This window comes from Pteropus alecto, unplaced genomic scaffold (assembly GCF_000325575.1).
Source record: "Pteropus alecto unplaced genomic scaffold, ASM32557v1 scaffold98, whole genome shotgun sequence".
In the NCBI taxonomy this organism is placed as follows: Eukaryota; Metazoa; Chordata; class Mammalia; order Chiroptera; family Pteropodidae; genus Pteropus; species Pteropus alecto.
Window position 1 is genome coordinate 5,689,559 of NW_006443570.1, and position 17,293 is coordinate 5,706,851.

The 17,293-nt window shown below is 54.1% G+C and overlaps 1 protein-coding gene across 13 annotated transcripts in view; it reads left to right on the forward strand.

The window, feature by feature from the left end:
• Positions 1-17,293, forward strand: part of CACNA1G (calcium voltage-gated channel subunit alpha1 G) — a 63,244-nt gene that overhangs the window by 3,604 nt on the left and 42,347 nt on the right. For 9 of the 13 annotated variants that reach the window (XM_025041684.1, XM_025041676.1, XM_025041679.1 and 6 more), the window contains exons 2-9: positions 4,053-4,164; positions 4,308-4,441; positions 4,782-4,879; positions 7,006-7,165; positions 7,636-7,936; positions 8,091-8,183; positions 10,448-11,231; positions 13,163-13,539. In XM_025041684.1, the coding sequence (XP_024897452.1) occupies positions 4,053-4,164; positions 4,308-4,441; positions 4,782-4,879; positions 7,006-7,165; positions 7,636-7,936; positions 8,091-8,183; positions 10,448-11,231; positions 13,163-13,539 (2,059 nt within the window). Of the gene's footprint in view, positions 1-4,051; positions 4,165-4,305; positions 4,442-4,781; positions 4,880-7,005; positions 7,166-7,635; positions 7,937-8,090; positions 8,184-10,447; positions 11,232-13,162; positions 13,540-17,293 lie in introns of those variants that run through there. The other 4 variants (XM_025041678.1, XM_015599315.2, XM_025041680.1 and 1 more) reach the window with 3 other exon arrangements.

The following is a 17,293-nucleotide window of genomic DNA, read 5'->3' on the forward strand; positions in this document are numbered from 1 at the left end:
GGGGGGGGGGGGGGAGGGGGGGCCTGAATGGGTAGGAGCACTAATGGTTTCCAGAAGTGAGTGTGAGTGTGCGACTGCGTCACTGTGTGTGTCTGAGTGTGTGTATCTGAAGGGGAGGGGGCATCCGGAATTTCTGGAGCTTTCCTTGCCACTGTCCCAGTGCCCCAAGTTTGCCTGTTTCTCTTACCTAGGGAGAAATCTCCATTTTGGTCCTCAGAGGAAATGGGAGGGGGGTGTTCTTTCTGACTCCTCGCCAATGCCTTCCTCTCATTTTCGAACTCAAGGCTCTCCAGAGGGGATTCTGCAGAGAAGGGCTGGGGCTGGGGAATTGAATAGGACTAGGGGGCCACAGTCCCCCCACCCCTCTCTTTCTGTCCCAGTCCCACATTCCTTCTGGGTCACACACCCACTCTGCTCCATGGAACTGTTGGGGGACTCCCCATCACCTGCAGTGCCAGTTGGAGCCATTCCTGGGATTACCCCCACCACACAGCCCCACTCACCCCTCGTCTGCTCCCGCCCCAGTTCTTACCCCACCCTGCCTGCCTCAGCCAGGATGGCGACAGACACAACTGCTCACACATGCAGACATGTACACACACACGCACACACACGCACAGTCACAGACATTTGAATCAGATTTCTGGCCTATTTCCCCTCCAAAGATTCCAGCAGGCCAGCTCTCTTGTGTCTCTGTCTCACGTCTCTGTCTCTGGGTGGGGCCCTGGGGCCGGCTGCCTTTCTTCAGGCTTCAGTTTTCAGTTCAGCTGGAAACCTCTCTCCCCACACACCCACATGCTGGAGCCATGGCAGGGAGACCATTGGGAAACAGACGTGGGAGTGGGGGCTCTGTGGGGGAATCCCCCTTTCTGCTTCCTAGCAGGAGGCTTACCGCTGAGCCCCTATATACTACCCGACCCTGGGGAATGCTGAATCCCATAGACACCAGCCTCTCCATGGGGTGGGTGAGAACACCACCCCACCTTCCCACCAAGTATTAGGAGGCCGGGACTCCTGGGTCCAGGTTGGTTTCTTACTCAGTCTCAGGTTTCCAGGTTCCTAGTGGGGAATGGGGGCCTGCTAGAGGGCCTGCTTCCCTTCCCAGTCATTCTCTGCTCAGAGCCCCTATGCCTCTGGAGGTGCCCCAGCCCTCCTCCCTCCTCTCCCTACCTCCCTCTGCCTTGCAGCTGCCAGGCTAGGCTAGGGCTCTAGATAAAGCCCCATGGAGAGGACTCAGTTTGTGCAGATAACATGCTCTAGTTCTCTCTCCTGGGGGGGAGAAGAGGAGGAGGAGGGATAAAGTGGGGTTCCTTGCCCTGCCATTTCCTTTTTCTCTGCTTTTGATGGTGGGTTGTGGGGAAAAGAAAGATCCTCCCGTCTCCTACCCACCTCCCCCTTTGGGATCCACTCCAGCCCGGACAGTCACCATAGCAACAGTAGACATATGACTGCACAGGTCTCTCATAGTCACTATGGCAACCAGTGTCCCCCGTTCCCTTGGTTGCCATGGAGATTTGTCACATGGTTTCCCCCCAACCTGATAACCTGTGGGTCTCTCTGCTTCCCCTTCCCTGCTTGAAGACAAGACAGCAGCCTGGGTAAGGGGAGTTCATGTGTGTGTGGAGGGGCTTTAATTACCATGGCAACGAATCCACACCACCTGGTGACACATCTTTCTGTTGTTATAGCAACAGAGGAACATCACACAGTGACATACGGCCATGTTCCCAAGGAAACGAGCCCTACCCTGAGAAGGGTGAAGGACTCCCCCACCCCCATTAATTATTCCTCAGTTCAAATTGTCCCAAATTTTCCTGTGCCTTGGTGTCTCCCTGTCCATTTATGTTTACCTATAAGGAAAAGAGGGAAGTACAGAGGGACGGATGTGCCTGGGATTAAGCTGAATTTCCAAGGGGGTGCTTGAGAAGGGGCTTCTGTGGTTAAGAGCTGGCAGACTCTGTCTATAAGAGGCCCCAGCATAAGCATGTGTAAGGTGGGGACAGGCAGGACAGCTCCCTTACGGTGGTACTTCTGCACCTTCTTCTTGTCCCATAATTATCATCAGTTCATCAATATCGAGGCAAATAAGGCAGGAAAACATGAACGGGACGCTACAGCCGGCTTCTAGGCAGGGAGATTAATCGATTAATTGATTGACTCATTCATTCATTCATTCATTCATTCTTCCTTCCCATGTATTGACCATCTGCCACATGCCAGGCACTCCCATTAGAAGGATCCACACAGGTGTTCCAGGAACCCCTCTTCCCAGGAGAACTGCCTGTCTTTCCTCGTGTAACGTATCTGCTCACATGAGTCCCTCCCTACAGAGGAGAGGAGGGAGGTAGCTTGGGGAAAGCAGACCAGTTCTTGGGGGTAATTGTGTCCTTCCCTTTCCAAATGATGGATCCAAGGGAGGTCCCTCCCTGTCCCCCTTTTTTCAGGGTAACCCCTGGCCAACCCCTATTCTAGGGAAAGATCCACTGAGCTCCAGTTCCACTCAGGAAAACAGCTCCATGGAAACAGAGCACTTTGTATTTCCCACTTTATCTACTTACCCCCAAAACCTAGAACTTATATATACACATATATATTCTTGTGAGGAGGCGGAGATTAGGGAAATTGCAGTGCCTTGGGACAATTGGTACCTGTTGGTGGGAAGTGGTGTGAGTCTAAGGGAAAAGGGCCTGGGTCACAGGAGGGGTAAGAGAGCTACGAGGGGATTGAAGTAATAATGAGCTTTTGGGAAGGGGACATATCTGAGGTTCAGGACAGAAGATGAGGTGTGGCTGGGATCAGCTGGGAGAAAAGTTGTTGGGTCTTTGGCTTCTTACTCCAGAAGTCAGGTTATAACAGGAAGATCCCATCTACTCTGGGCCTCTCCACCCCACTTCATCTGACTTGGTGGGTCATGCTGTGCTCTTCCCGACTCCTTCACATTTTCCTTGAGAAAAAAAGGATGCTTGGTCGTTTGGTTGTGAGTTTGGTTCCCAGAACGTTCTAAGACTCTTTTGTACCTATCGATAGACTGGAGGCGAGTGCTTTAATAAAATCCACTATGTGGAAAGACTCAGGGTTTAGAAAGACTCCTCTCTCCCCATTGCTGCAGAACAGAGTTTGTTTTAGTTGGTCTGGGCTGAGGCTTTGCTGGAAGTCACAAGAAGGTGTGATGGTGGCCCAGTTTGTGTGTGCAGGATACTGTCCACTCTGCACAGGCTTGGGGCTTGTGTCTAGCACAGGGCATGGTGTGTAGTAGGTCCTCATTATTTAAATGTCTGACTATGTCTAAAGGCCATCTGAGGTCTTTGAGAGGTCAGGGGGACAGATGTACCTGGGAGTAAGTAGAAGAGGCAGCCTCAGGCTCCAAAGCTGTGATGAAGCCGTGAACCCTCTCGTCTGACTCTGCTTGCCTGTCTGGTGCCAGCACGTTTGTGACAGCTCCTTCCCTACATGCCTGAGCAGCATGGAAGCAGCTATCCCAGGTCAGGAGCTTAGAAACCTCAGTCTCATCCTGGCTTCTCCTGTGACCTTCAGCACATGACTTTGGCTTTCTGGGCCTTGGTTTCCTTGGGTTCTAGGGAAGAAAATGATCTCCAGATACTTCACGAGGCTGTTGTAAGCATCAAATGTGGCATGGTGTGAAAGTGCTTGGTAAACTGCAAGGCAGACATAATCTGACTAGGTTTGTGTCACACATTCATGCACATTATCTCATTTGCTTCTCACATCTTCCCTGGGAGGTAAGGAGAATGAGATTCAGATTCAACAGCAAACTCTTGGTGTCTGGCATTTCCATAAGTGTGATCGATTTTATCCCCAAAATGGCTTGTGCAAATAGTCAGGGTATTTGTGGCTTTTCTTACTTTACAGATGAGGAAGCTGGGTCCAGAGGGGTGAGGTGACCAAAGTGGTGCTGGGCCAGGGCCTTCTCTTTGCACCTGGTTACGTTTCAAATGGGGTAGGGGGTCAAGAAGCAGGGGTGCCAGAGGGGGGGTAGGGGGCATGGGCTCTGCTCCAGCCCTTGACATCTGTTTCCTTGACCACCCGTTTACCTGGTTTGAGCGTATCAGCATGTTGGTCATCCTTCTCAACTGTGTGACTCTGGGCATGTTCCGGCCATGTGAAGACATCGCCTGTGACTCCCAGCGCTGCCGGATCCTGCAGGTGAGTGTGTATGTGGTAGGGGAAAGGGGGAAGCTCCTGATCTTAATAACCTTGACCCCTCCTCTGCAAGAGACCCTGTGGTGGGGGTGAGGGGTGCTCCCCTACCCCCTTCTCAGTTTCAGCAGCCTCTCATCCCACATCAGGCCTTTGATGACTTCATCTTTGCCTTCTTCGCTGTGGAGATGGTGGTGAAGATGGTAGCCTTGGGAATCTTTGGGAAAAAGTGTTACCTGGGAGACACTTGGAACCGGCTGGACTTTTTCATCGTTATTGCAGGGTGAGGGCCTAGGCTGGGGGTGGGCAAGCAATGGATCAGATCAGTCCCTTTCCCAGCGCCAGAGTCTTAGGCCTGGCCCCTGCCCCCAGCCCACCAACAGCACTGCTTTCTCCCTGGCTGTCCACTAAGGGTCCGAGGCTATCCTGCCTGCAGCACTCCAGCCTGTACTCCCCTGAATCCACGGCCCCTCCATCCACTCCCTCTTCAGGGTCCTTGGGTGGAGGAGGGGGAAGAGTCAGAGGTCGTGCTGCCCCTCTGCAGCAAGATTCCTCATTGACCTCTTTTGACCCCGATGGCGGCCTCAGACTCAAAGGGCCTCCCTTTGGGCCCCTCCCTGCAGGATGCTGGAGTATTCGCTGGACCTGCAGAACGTCAGCTTCTCAGCTGTCAGGACAGTCCGTGTGCTGCGACCGCTCAGGGCCATTAACCGGGTGCCCAGTGAGTGACCCCTCAGCCCTCAGCCCCTGGAAGGAGAGTCCCAAGAGGAAATATGGAAATCTCAGACCCTTACCCTGACCTCCTGACCACTCACAGGCCTCATCAGGACCTGGCACTCTGAGGCAGACCCCATCAGGGAAGGGCTCAGTGGGGAGCTGGGGGTCACTGGAGCCAAACAAAGCCCCCACTCTGGGCTGTGGCACTGTGAGAATTATCTGAAAAGATCCTTCCCCCTCATTTTAGTCTGATTTGGAGTAAGAGTCTCAAAAATGTCTCAGACGACCCCTTCCCTTCAGCTAAATGACTACTCCTTCCCCTGGAATAGGGGTGATGGGGATGGGGTAAGGAGGCTGGCAGGCCAGGAGGAGTAGGTGCAAAGCTCTATGGCCTTTTCTAGCCAGGACAGCCTATCACGCTATCTGGTTCTCATTGGTGAGACCACACTGGTCTCGCTGAGCATGACTTCTCTCAAGACAAGGCCACTCCATGCCTCCTGCTCCTGCCTGTATACCCTTCCTCCTCCTTCCCACCTCCTTCCAATCCGTTGCAGTAACTGACTGCCGGGACCATTATCTAAATTAAACCGCATTGGTTTCCCGAGCCAGCGAAGCTTTGGCAGTTCTAGCTTCCCCTACATCCTGCCCCCCACCCGTGCTCGGGCCCCCTTTGTAACTCCCCAACCTACACAAGCTGCAGATGGTCTCTACTGCAGTCCTAGGAGTGGGGCGGGGAGGGGGGAGAGCAGGTTTCTGTGCCTGATGTAACAACAGCCCCCTTTGCTGTGCACGTGTGCGTGTGCACACACATGCATGTATGTATCTCTGTGTGTGATGCAGCTGCCTCTGGGTGGGCAGAGCTGCTCAGTGTGTCCCCCAGGCACTGGGGTGTGCTGGTGTTAGCAGGAGCTCCTGAGACAGCATGCCTTCACCTCCTCTCCTGCCCTAGGCGATGGCTGGCAGATTTATAGGCCTCTGTCTAACCACCGGTGTAATTCCCTTAATGCAAACCCTGAGGAATTGATCTCAGTTGGAGCACCGAGGAGCTGAAGGAGAATGGGGCTGGAGAGGGTGGGGAGAGGGACTGAGTGAGGAACACTGAGCTGCAAAGGGCGGCTGCAGTCGCTAAGAGGGTTAATTAGCTGCTGCTTAGAAGCTTTTTCCATGGAGGGGACAGGGGACAATGCGTGGTGCTTTGGGGATCAAAACCGGCCATTATAGGTCTTTGTGCTTGATAGTGCCTTGGTGGCCGGGAGGCTGGTTCAGACCTTGTGGGATAGTTGGTCCTAGACCTGGAGCGAGGAGGGAGGGCAGCATCCCTCACAGGGCTTATTGGGGCAGGGTTGTGGTGGCTTTCCCCAGGGAGGGGGTTGTTAATTGAAGGCCACCTGAGAAGACAGCCTTGTGGCCTCTCAGGCCCTCGTGTGGGGATCTGAATCACGCAGAGAGTAGACTCAGGGCGGGGGGCTGAGAACCGTGGTAGCGCACAGGGCATCTTGGCCCCTGCTGAGGGCCTGGATCTTAAAGTGAGATTCCTGCCTGCTAACATCCTTCTTGGAGTTCTCTGCCTCAGTTTCCCTAATGACTGCAGTGGTGATAGGAAACTCAGCGGACTGTCTGGTGAGAGCAGGAAGTAGAAGCGGAGTGTGTGTGTGTATGTGTGTATGTGTGTTGTATGTATGTGTGTATATATGTAATGAGATTTAGGAGCAGAAAGCCTGGTTTAAGTCCTGGCACCTACATGTAGCAGCTCTGTGGTATTGGACAAGTCATATCAGTTCTCTGAGTCTCGATTCTCGTCTATAAATTAGGGGCGATATCTGTGCTGTGATGATGTTGGGACAGTTAGGTGGCATGTGTCACAAGAGGGTGCTTTGGAAACTGAGGTTACTCTGGCTTATCTTTGGTGGTTCCGCCCACTGTTTAATGGGTGGGGGTGTGGCAAGAGGGATAGTGGGGAGGGATTAGTGGCTGCTAGGGCCGCCTGCTGAGTTACAGGTGTGTACTGGTCTTCCCTCCAGCTTGAGCCAGGCTGTCTTAGCCTCAGAGGCCCTAGTGGGAGCTCTTTGGGGGTGCTGTCAGCCTAGCCCAGCCAACCTGGCGCCCCCAGCGTGGCTTCTGCCCCCACAGGCATGCGCATCCTCGTCACACTGCTGCTGGACACGCTGCCCATGCTGGGCAACGTTCTGCTGCTCTGTTTCTTCGTCTTCTTCATCTTTGGCATCGTGGGAGTCCAGCTATGGGCAGGGCTGCTTCGGAACCGATGTTTCCTGCCCGAGAACTTCAGCCTGTGAGTAGCTCATGGGGTGGGGTGACCTTGGAGTGGTTGTGGAGCTGGGACCACCCTCAGTCTCTGTTGCTATTGACATATCTGTTCTCATATCAGTGACATGTCTGGTTTTCCAACTTACACATTGGAGTCACTTGGGAGCTTAAAAAATACTGAGGCCTGGGTCCCATCCCCACAGATTCTGATTTCATTGGTTTGGGGTTCAGCCTGAACGAGGAGATTTTTATAAGCTCCTCAGTGAGCCTACTGTGTGGCCACATTGCAAAACCACTACTCTAGGATGTAACCTCCAACCTCCTGACTCTGGAGTTTCATACTCAGTCCTCACACTCCCCATCCACACCCACAAATTCTTGCACCTACCTGGTGCTTGCCCCATCTCTGTTCCCTGCCCTGCTTACCCTGCATGCCTCAGTGCGGCCCTCTCCCTGGGATACCTGCTCTCAGCCTCACCCCTGTCCCCTCCACAGCCCCCTGAGCGTGGACTTGGAGCGCTATTATCAGACCGAGAACGAAGACGAGAACCCCTTCATCTGCTCCCAGCCGCGGGAGAATGGCATGCGCTCCTGTAGGAGTGTGCCCACCCTTCGAGGGGAGGGGGGTGGCGGCCCACCCTGCGGCTTGGACTACGAGGCTTACAACAGCTCCAGCAACACGACCTGTGTCAACTGGAACCAGTACTACACCAACTGCTCCGCGGGGGAGCACAACCCCTTTAAGGGCGCCATCAACTTCGACAACATCGGCTATGCCTGGATCGCCATCTTCCAGGTGGGGCAGCCTGGGCGCTGGGAGAGTCCCCAGAACGCAAGCACCAGGACACAGTCCAAGTTCTCAGGGTGGGGATGGGGCCAGGGCCTCTGGAGGAGACTGCAGGAGACTTCAGGGGGCCCAGAGTCAGCCTGCCCCTCTGCCACCTCCTCAGGTCATCACGCTGGAGGGCTGGGTCGACATCATGTACTTTGTGATGGATGCTCATTCCTTCTACAACTTCATCTACTTCATCCTCCTCATCATCGTGAGTGATTCCTCAGGCCCCTGAGGGGATGGGGGATTCTGGGGAAATGGGTTGGGGAAGTCCAGAGAGGGGAAAGTTTGCTCAGTCTGAAGTTCTAGCCTTCACGACAAGTCTCATTGAGATGCAGGCAGAGAAGGCACCTGTCAAGAGGAGTAAGGAGAGAAATCCAAGGTTAAGACCTGACTATCACTTACTACCACTTAGAACCCTGGGCAAGTCATTCCCTACGAGACCCCCAGTCCAACCTTGGACTTCCGTTTTTTCATCAGTAAAATCGGTCGTTCTCGACTGTAGGGTGATACTACCTCTCCCAGAGGGCATTTGGAAGTGACAAAGGATGGTCCTTTTTTTCACGAGGACTAGTAGAGCAGTATTGGCACTTTGTTGGGGAGTAGGCAGGAGATGGTAAACATCCTGAAACATCCTGCAAACAAAGCATTGTTCCACCCCAAATTCCCATCATTCAGTGTTGAGAAACACTGCGTGATCCCTTGTTCCCTCCAGCTCAGAAGTTCCAAGGCTTAATGAGGACAGAAGACAGAGGCAAAAGTAGCAGCATTTAATAGTTTAAGTCACTACCATTCACAGTTAACAATTTAATTGCTGCTACTTATAGCTAGTATTTATTGAGCACTTACATGCACCAGTCCCTGCTCTAAGCACTCGTTATGTGCTGGTGCATTTAATCCTCACCGTGATCCTGTTACCGTTTCCACTTTACAGATGAGGAAACCAACGTTTCCTCATTTGTCTGACCCCATTGTGGGCGTCCCATATGCTGTGGATTAATCTCGCTGAGCGGGGCATCACTGCTGATATGTGCTATAGCATCTGCTGCCTGCTGAATCTTCCTGGTCCCTGTGAGGGGCCGTGCACAGGGATTGTGGTCCCAGCCCCTAAAGGAGAACTCTAAGCTTTAGAGAGCTTGTTCACCAGCCCGAGTGGCCGGAGCTGAAAATTCAGCCCCAGGCTACTGACTCCAAGTCTAGCCCTTTTTCCATGTCACCAAGAGGCCAATGACAGAGCCTGACAGATGGACAGATATTGAGTAAAAGAGATTAAGATGTAGTCAGGATTTAGGACAAGCTCCAGAGAGAGGTGGAGACAAAATAAGGTAGCTCTTGGTGAGTGAGAGACAGCAGGTAGGTCCTGAGAAAGAACAAGTCCTCAAGGCCACCCGCTCCTGCCCTGTAATGTTTCCTAGTGCGAAAGAGTGGCCAGGCCAGGCTCCAGGCCTGTTCCCATCTCCCACCAGCACCTGGGTGGCATGGCTGGTGCCTGTGGGAAGCCTAGTCTTTTCACTATGCTGCTCTCCCTGGGCATAGGGAAGGGAGAAGGAAGAAGACGGGGTGGGGGAAGGGGGTTAAGGGCCTAGTTTCCACCCTCCCACACACCCCCTGAAAAATCTTTCCAAACAGCTTTCTGGAATCACACTAGTGAAACTAATTATCATAATTACTAGGACACAATCTAGAAAAAAAAAAAAAACTGCTTCGTCACCATAAATATTCATTTCCTTCATTCTGGATTACTGTCCAAGCAATGGTTGCCCCCGAATCCTGGGGAAACTGAGGCATGGAGGTGGGAATGGGGAAGCGTGGGTAAGTCAGAGTGGCAGCTTGGCCAGTCTGTAGGGTTCAGGGTTCAGCCCTTCGCTTGGCTGGGGAAGAGGAGAGGCACAGGAAAAGAGATACAGGCAAGGCCAGTGGTCATGAAGATACTGAGGCCCCATGGTTAAGGGTCTCACTCAAGGTCACGCAGCTAGAATTGGTACTAGAAGCAGGAGTATTGTGCACAAGTTTTTTGCCAAGATCTCTAAGGCTCAATCCAATGCGAAAACTCCATGTCCTGAGACTGCATTCATTTTCACAGCCTTCTCTACTCCTCGTGGGAATTGGGGAGGAGTACTCAGGATCTGCGCAGATGAGCATATTTAGGGGCAGGGAGTTTGGGAGATACGCCTTGCAGGGTAGCATCAGGACCAATAGCCATACTTTGGAATTCCATAGAGTTTGGTTCAAGTTTTAGCTTTGTTGTGCATTAATGGAATGATCTTGGGCAAATTCTTCAGCCTCTCTGAGCCTCAGTTTCCTCAACCCTCAGATAGAGATAATAAAAATGTCACCTCTTGATCATTTTATGAGAATAAAATGACAGCTATTAAGCCCAGTGCCTGGCACATGGGAAGTGCTCATTACTTGGCAGCAGGCATTGTGATTCTCTTTTCTTCAGGACGTCTCCTTTCACTGTCCCCACCCCAACAGGTGGGCTCCTTCTTCATGATCAACCTGTGCCTGGTGGTGATTGCCACGCAGTTCTCAGAGACCAAGCAGCGGGAAAGCCAGCTGATGCGGGAGCAGCGCGTGCGGTTCCTGTCCAACGCCAGCACCCTGGCCAGCTTCTCTGAGCCCGGCAGCTGCTACGAGGAGCTGCTCAAGTACCTTGTGTACATCCTCCGTAAGGCAGCCCGCAGGCTGGCCCAGGTCTCCCGGGCAGCAGGCATTCGGGCTGGGCTGCTGAGCAGCCCAGCACCCCATGGGGGCCAAGAGCCCCAGCCCAGCAGCAGCTGCTCACGCTCCCACCGCCGCCCATCTGTCCATCACCTGGTGCACCACCACCACCACCATCACCACCACTACCACCTGGGCAATGGGACACTGCGGGGCCCCCGGGCCAGCCCAGAGATCCAGGACAGGGATGCCAACGGGTCCCGCCGGCTCATGCTGCCACCGCCCTCAACACCCGCCCTCTCAGGGGGCCCTCCGGGGGGCGCAGAGGCTGTGCACAGCTTCTACCATGCTGACTGCCACTTGGAGCCAGTCCGCTGCCAGGCACCCGCTCCCAGGTCACCATCTGAGGCGTCAGGCAGGACTGTGAGCAGCGGGAAGGTGTACCCCACTGTGCACACCAGCCCGCCACCTGAGATGCTGAAGGAGAAGGCACTCATGGAGGTAGCCCCCACTTCTGGACCCCCCACCCTCACCAGCCTCAACATCCCACCTGAGCGCTACAGCTCCATGCACAAGCTGCTAGAGACACAGAGTACAGGTGAGAACTCTGGGTGGGGGCATGTTGGTGCCCCTCGACTGAGGGCCAGGTAGTGTTCCAGAGAGGACCAGGGGTCTGGAGTCGGAGGATTGGCCTCGGATTCCCATTTTGCCATTCACAGCCCTGGGACCTTTAACCAAGCATATTGCTTTTTTGAGCCATAATTTTCTCATCTGTTGAAATGGGAATCATAATTCTCATATTGTAATAATAATAACCGTCATGTAATGAGCACTTGCTATATGCTCTGCTCTGCGCTGTTTGCGATAATACCTAACATTCATTGATGCATTGCTATGTGCCTGTCACGTGCTTTTCAGGCAGAATCCCATTGGCTCCTTCAAACAGTTTAGGTGATAAGCTTTCTTACTGTCCCCATTTTACTGCTAAGAGAAAGGAGGCTCAGAGATGTTGTATGACTTGTCCAAATTTGTGCCGTCGGTGAGGGGTGGACTCAGGACCATCTCTGACTGTGAGGCCCACACTCCATACCCCTTGTTGCAAGGCTCAGAGGGGAAGGGGTATATGCCCGTGGCCAGCACTGTGCTGCATACTAAGGGGACTCTTGTAAACATGAGTTCCATTCCCTCCCCATAGGGAGACCAGGGGCCTGGAGCAGCAAGTCCTCAGGGAGCTGTTAATCTGATGGGAGGTACACTCAGCGTCATAGGGAAAGTGAGATGCTCGCTGCCTGTGGCGTCCCCCAGTCAGACAGGGGTGGCGGGTAGTCCTCCGCAGACAGACTCACTGTAACTACAGAAGAGGGCCTGCGTTTCAGGAAGGATTTGGCACGTGGGAGAAATGATGTATTTGTGGGATGTTATGTGGGAATGTGGGCTGGGACAGGAAGGTGCTATCACAGAATGCAGTGCGAAGGGTTCTTGTGCCAGCTCTTCCACTACCCTCCCATAGGACACGAGCCAGTCGCATGCACACACGCATGCACGTTTTCATTCCCCCCCTCTAGAAAAGGCAGGGCTGGGACTGTCGTTATCAGTAGATGCTTATGGATGTCCTCCCCTGTGCAGTCAGAAGTGGAAACAGTGTTGGATGCCTACGAGGGGCTGGGCCCTTCCCATACAGGCTTTCCCTGGTTGGTCCCTGAGGTTCCTTTCAGCTTTCATAGTCTGTGATCCAATTTAGATTTAAATTGACATTGATATCTTGGCATAGGTCACTGTGTGCTCACACAGGCAGTCTGGCGTATGTGTATGTGTGTATGGAGGTGTCCAGCGTGTGTTTGTGTGTACTTACATGTGTCCGGTGTTCATGTGTGTATACACATGTGTCTGATGTGAGTAGGTGCATATGTTTGCACACAGGAGTGGTGCTCTTATCTGGTGTATATGTGTGCCCGTGTTTGCACGTGCCTGGTACATGTGCATTGTGTGATGTGTACGCGTCTGTGTACCCATGTGTTTGGATGTACGTGATGTGGGGTATGCAAATAGTACATGTGTGTACACAGTACATGTGTTTATGTACATGAAGTATCTATCTTGTGCACGTGTGTGTGTCTGATGTGTGTATGTACACGAGTGTGGGTGTGTGTCTCAAGAATCCCTTGGAAAATAAATGCTGCTCAGAGCAGTGTTGACGCAGGGCTGGCTTCCCTGGGACATAGGGATGATCTAGGCTCCTTGCTGGAGTTTTCCTAGGACATAAGAGCTGCCCAGGATCTCAGAGGACATTAAGACCACTTGCCTGACCCTAGGACACCCCAGCAGTGACTGTTAAGGGGATACTATTGGCATTTGGTGGCATTCTGTTGCTCCCGATTGCCCACACCGCAGGGCACCCAACACCCCTGGCTTACTAAGTGCCCAGCACCCCCAACTCAAGCTCTTCTACTCATTTCACCTATACTCTGAGGGAAGGGCCACCCCAACTAAGAATCTCTGGAGCCTCTAACCTCTACCCTCCTGTCCCAGGCACCTGTCAAAGCTCTTGCAAGATCTCCAGCCCTTGCTTGAAGGCAGACAGTGGAGCCTGTGGCCCAGACAGCTGCCCCTACTGTGCCCGGGCTGGGGCAGGGGAGGTGGAGCTCGCCGGCCACGAGATGCCTGACTCAGACAGCGAGGCGGTTTATGAGTTCACACAGGACGCCCAACACGGTGACCTCCGGGACCCCCACAGCCGGCGGCAACGGAGACTGGGGCTGGATGTGGAGCCCAACTCTGTGCTGGCCTTCTGGAGGTTGATCTGCGACACTTTCCGGAAGATTGTGGACAGCAAGTACTTTGGTCGGGGAATCATGATTGCTATCCTGGTCAACACACTCAGCATGGGCATCGAGTACCACGAGCAGGTAGGGCAAGGGCACGATCCCTGGGGCTGGGACCCCACTGCCTTCTTCCCCTCCTACCCGCTGTGCTATGTTTTCTCTCCATGCTGCTAGCCTGCATGGCAGGGAGGAGGACAGGAGGGAGATGGCAGCAATGTGAGAGAATTCTTTGGAGGGTGAAAAACAGTGAATGTCACACAGTCTCTGAGTATGCCCAAAGCAGGGGCAAGGTCTGAGCTGGGCATGCGCTATCTGGGAAGGCTTCCCAGAGGAGGCAGGCTTCGAACGATGTGAATGAGTGATGAGCATCAGATGTGGGCAAGACCTCTTTGGAGGGACAAGTCACTGGAAGAGATCTGGGTCTTTGGAGGAGATATAGCGGGGAGGGGAGGTGTTGGGAGATCCTGTAGCATTCATCTGACTCAGTAATTAGGGGTGTGATTGACCGGAGGCAGAAGGGGGCCTGTGTAGGTAGGGGTGAGGAGTGGAGGGTTGGTGGCTGTGCCTAGATGAAGCCAAGCCTCTCTGCTGCTGGTCTTTGTTCTGAGAGCCTTGCTGTGAGCAGGGCCGTGCTGGGTGGATGAGAGCGCCCAGTATGGTGAGGGGACTTGAAACTATCGCGTTTGAGGAATCGTTCTAAGAACCAGGGTGTTTAGTCAGGAGAAGTGGAGGCTCAGTAGGGACAAGCGAGCTGTCTTCAAATATTTGAAGGGCTGTCATGTGGAAGAGGGAGCAGGCTTTTTTTGTGGGGTAATGGCTGCAGGCAGTGGGATCTAGGCTGGGGGGGAGGAGGCTGTTCTCACTTTCAGAGCTGTGCAAGGACAGAAAAGATGTCCTAGGGGACCCACTGGCCCTCACCCGGCACACTGACTGGGGATGGGAACAGGCACCATGGGGCCTCACAACTTGGTTTGGCTGCTTCCCCCACAGCTTCCTTCCAGAAGGCAGCCCTTCCCCCTAATGAAGCCTTCTAGGTCACCCTGTTGGCTGATTCTTAGAAAAGAAAGGAGGCAGCTGGCAGGTGCTACAGTCCACAAGCCCTGCTGCGCTCTTCTCTCCTGGGTGTTCTTGCCTCCCTGGGGCTCGGGGAGGGGACCAGGCCATCAGAACCCGACCTTTCCTGGAACGGAACTGAGGCTCCGCGCTTCCCCAGCCTCGCACTCATCTCAGAGAGAGGCATCTAGGGGCCAGCGGTGTGGAGGGGCACCTGCATGGATGGGAAGGGGTGACAGTGACCATGGAGCGGAGCCTGGATTCAGCTGGCCAGTTTGGGGAAGGAGTGGGGACCTGGGTTGAGGCTGGGGAGCATAGGTCCAAGCCGGGGCTGGGCAGACAGGAGATGTTCACTTTTCAGGAGGATCAGAAGCCTCCTCCCCCTATCTCACTGACCTCTTTGCCCACGAAGTCGTGAGCATTTAGCCCTTACCCCAACCACCCTGTCCCGCCAGATGTGCCCTCCCCCCAGCCCCTCCCTCATTACCATCACACCACATCGCCACCCCTTCCTCTTGCTTCACTGCCCCCCAAGCCAGCCTGTTATGCCGGATTCCATCCCTGTGGAGGTGAGGTGCAGGGTGAGCAGGACACCTGCTGCAGTACTGGCAGGTGGGGCGTACAACACTGTGGTGTGCGTGTTGTGTCTGGGCTCATTGGGCAGGGGCTGTGTGTACACACACCTGTTCAGCTACCCTCCAGGGAAGAGGTGCTCTGCTCCACCAGGCTGGTGAGGACAGCATTTTCTGCTGCTGGGACCTAGGTGGTGGCAGCCCCTACCTAACCTTCCATTATCCCGGCTCCTTAAGCCTAAACCTTAACCTCCTCTCTCTCACCCCAGATTTTGCCGTGGTCAATGCCCATCCCCCAGGGAACCACCTTCTCAGTGCATCCAGCAATCTTTGCCCAGCTGGATGCTGCTGGTGGGGGCTTTGCACTAGGAAGAAGCTGAGTCACAGAGACCGAGGGCAGATGAAGCCGCAGCAAGAGGGCTTTCAGTGAGATACCCCATTGGGGAGGAAGTAAAAGTGATCAGTCAGGGGTGCCTGCAGCATCTTCTTGCCCAAGTTCTTGAGGAAACCAGGGGACTTGCCCTGCAAGCCTTTAGCAGCAAGGAGTGCCCACTCAGTGATGGCACAGTGTCTTCTCCAGGGAGGAGTTTGTCCCAATACCTGGCTGCTGAGGGCTCCACAGGGGTGAGTGGGAGGCCCGAGCAGGCCAGGCAGATGACTGGCTGCTGCCTGGCAGGCCCGGGGGCCGGGGGTGGTGAGAAGTCCCAGAAGCAGCCACGGGCCTGCGCTTGTAGGCACTGCAGCGTGAAAGTCCCGCCATCTGGGCCCCAGAGCCTGAGCGGGCTGGGGTGGGGGGAAGGGCTGGGCAAGGAGGGGAGTGAGGAGACCCAGGGGCTGAGAGACAGAGACATGGAAGGAGACAGACATATAGGTGGAAACACAGTAGAGAAGACGGCGAGAGAGAGAGGGGGAGACGTAGACAGGGAGGTGGGGGCGCAGAGGATAAGATAGGGCCCCAGGGGAGAGAGGCAGATATAAAGACAGGAAGACAGAGGCACAGACGCAAGAGGGACGGAGATATAAAGGGAAGATGGAGACTCAGGGAGAGGAGGCAGAGACAGATGGAGGCACAGAGACAAAGGGGTGACAGAGAAGAGAGGTAAAAGAGGGAGCTGAAGACGGAGATGGAGACCAAGATACAGATGAGGACAGGGACAGGGAGACAGGCTCAGATGAAGCCTCCAAGACAGGAGGGAGGTGGAGCCAGTTGAGAAAGAGGGCTGAGAGAGACAGCCAGGGAGAGCGACAGCAGATGCTAGCAGAGTCTCACGGTTTCCCTGCACAGCCCTTAATGAGGTGACTGTGTTCACTAATCCCGTATTGATCAGACTGTGGGGCACTGGAGAGGGTGTTGGTGGTGTTTCCCTGGGGGAGGAGCCAGCCCTCTTCCTGGCTTGGTGCTGCTGCCCTCCCCAGCCCTGTCCTCTCCACTGTCACCTGCCTTATCCATCATTCAGTTTCCCTGCCAGGGATAGCGATGCCTCTCACGCTCCTGTCCACTAACATGCTGGCAGAGAAAGCGCCCATGTTGTAATTCCTCACCCTACCCAAGGGAGACCCCATGCTGTCCACACTCTCCTGCTCCCCACTTCTCCAGCTGGTGGAGAACTGGCAGGACTGGTTTTCCCAAAGGGACTGGTGAGGACGACAAGGACAGAGGACACTGAGGAGGGAGCAAGAACATGTTCTGATGGAGGTTGAGCATAGGACTAAACCATCCATTAGGGGGTAGAACGTGGAGCAAGGAACTCACTGTGGATTTCCCATCTGTCCATCCATCACACACACATTTCCTGTGCATCAGAGTTGGGCCTAAGTGACTGTCATATTGATAAATGTTTAACAATCAGCCCTTAAAAAAAAAAAGAAAGAAAGTAAAAGAAGTCCTGATTTGTAGTGTTTGTAGCATTTGCCAATTACCATGGTGTAAATGCTCCCACCATGGCCAACTTCAAGCTATCAATCTGATGTCACTGAATGTGGAGCTGGGAAGAAACGTGCACAGCTGGTCCTCCCGAGCTGGTGCAGGATGGCCCCAGCACACCACTGGGCCTGGGGCACTTCGTCTTTCCTCTCGAACATGTCACCAACAAGTAAATAGTCACATTTGCTTGATTAATACAAGGTCAGAGAAGGATGCATGGAGGCGCAGCCTGTGACCCAAACTGGGGAGGAGACTCCGGGAGGGCTCCATGTAGGACATGACCTTGGAG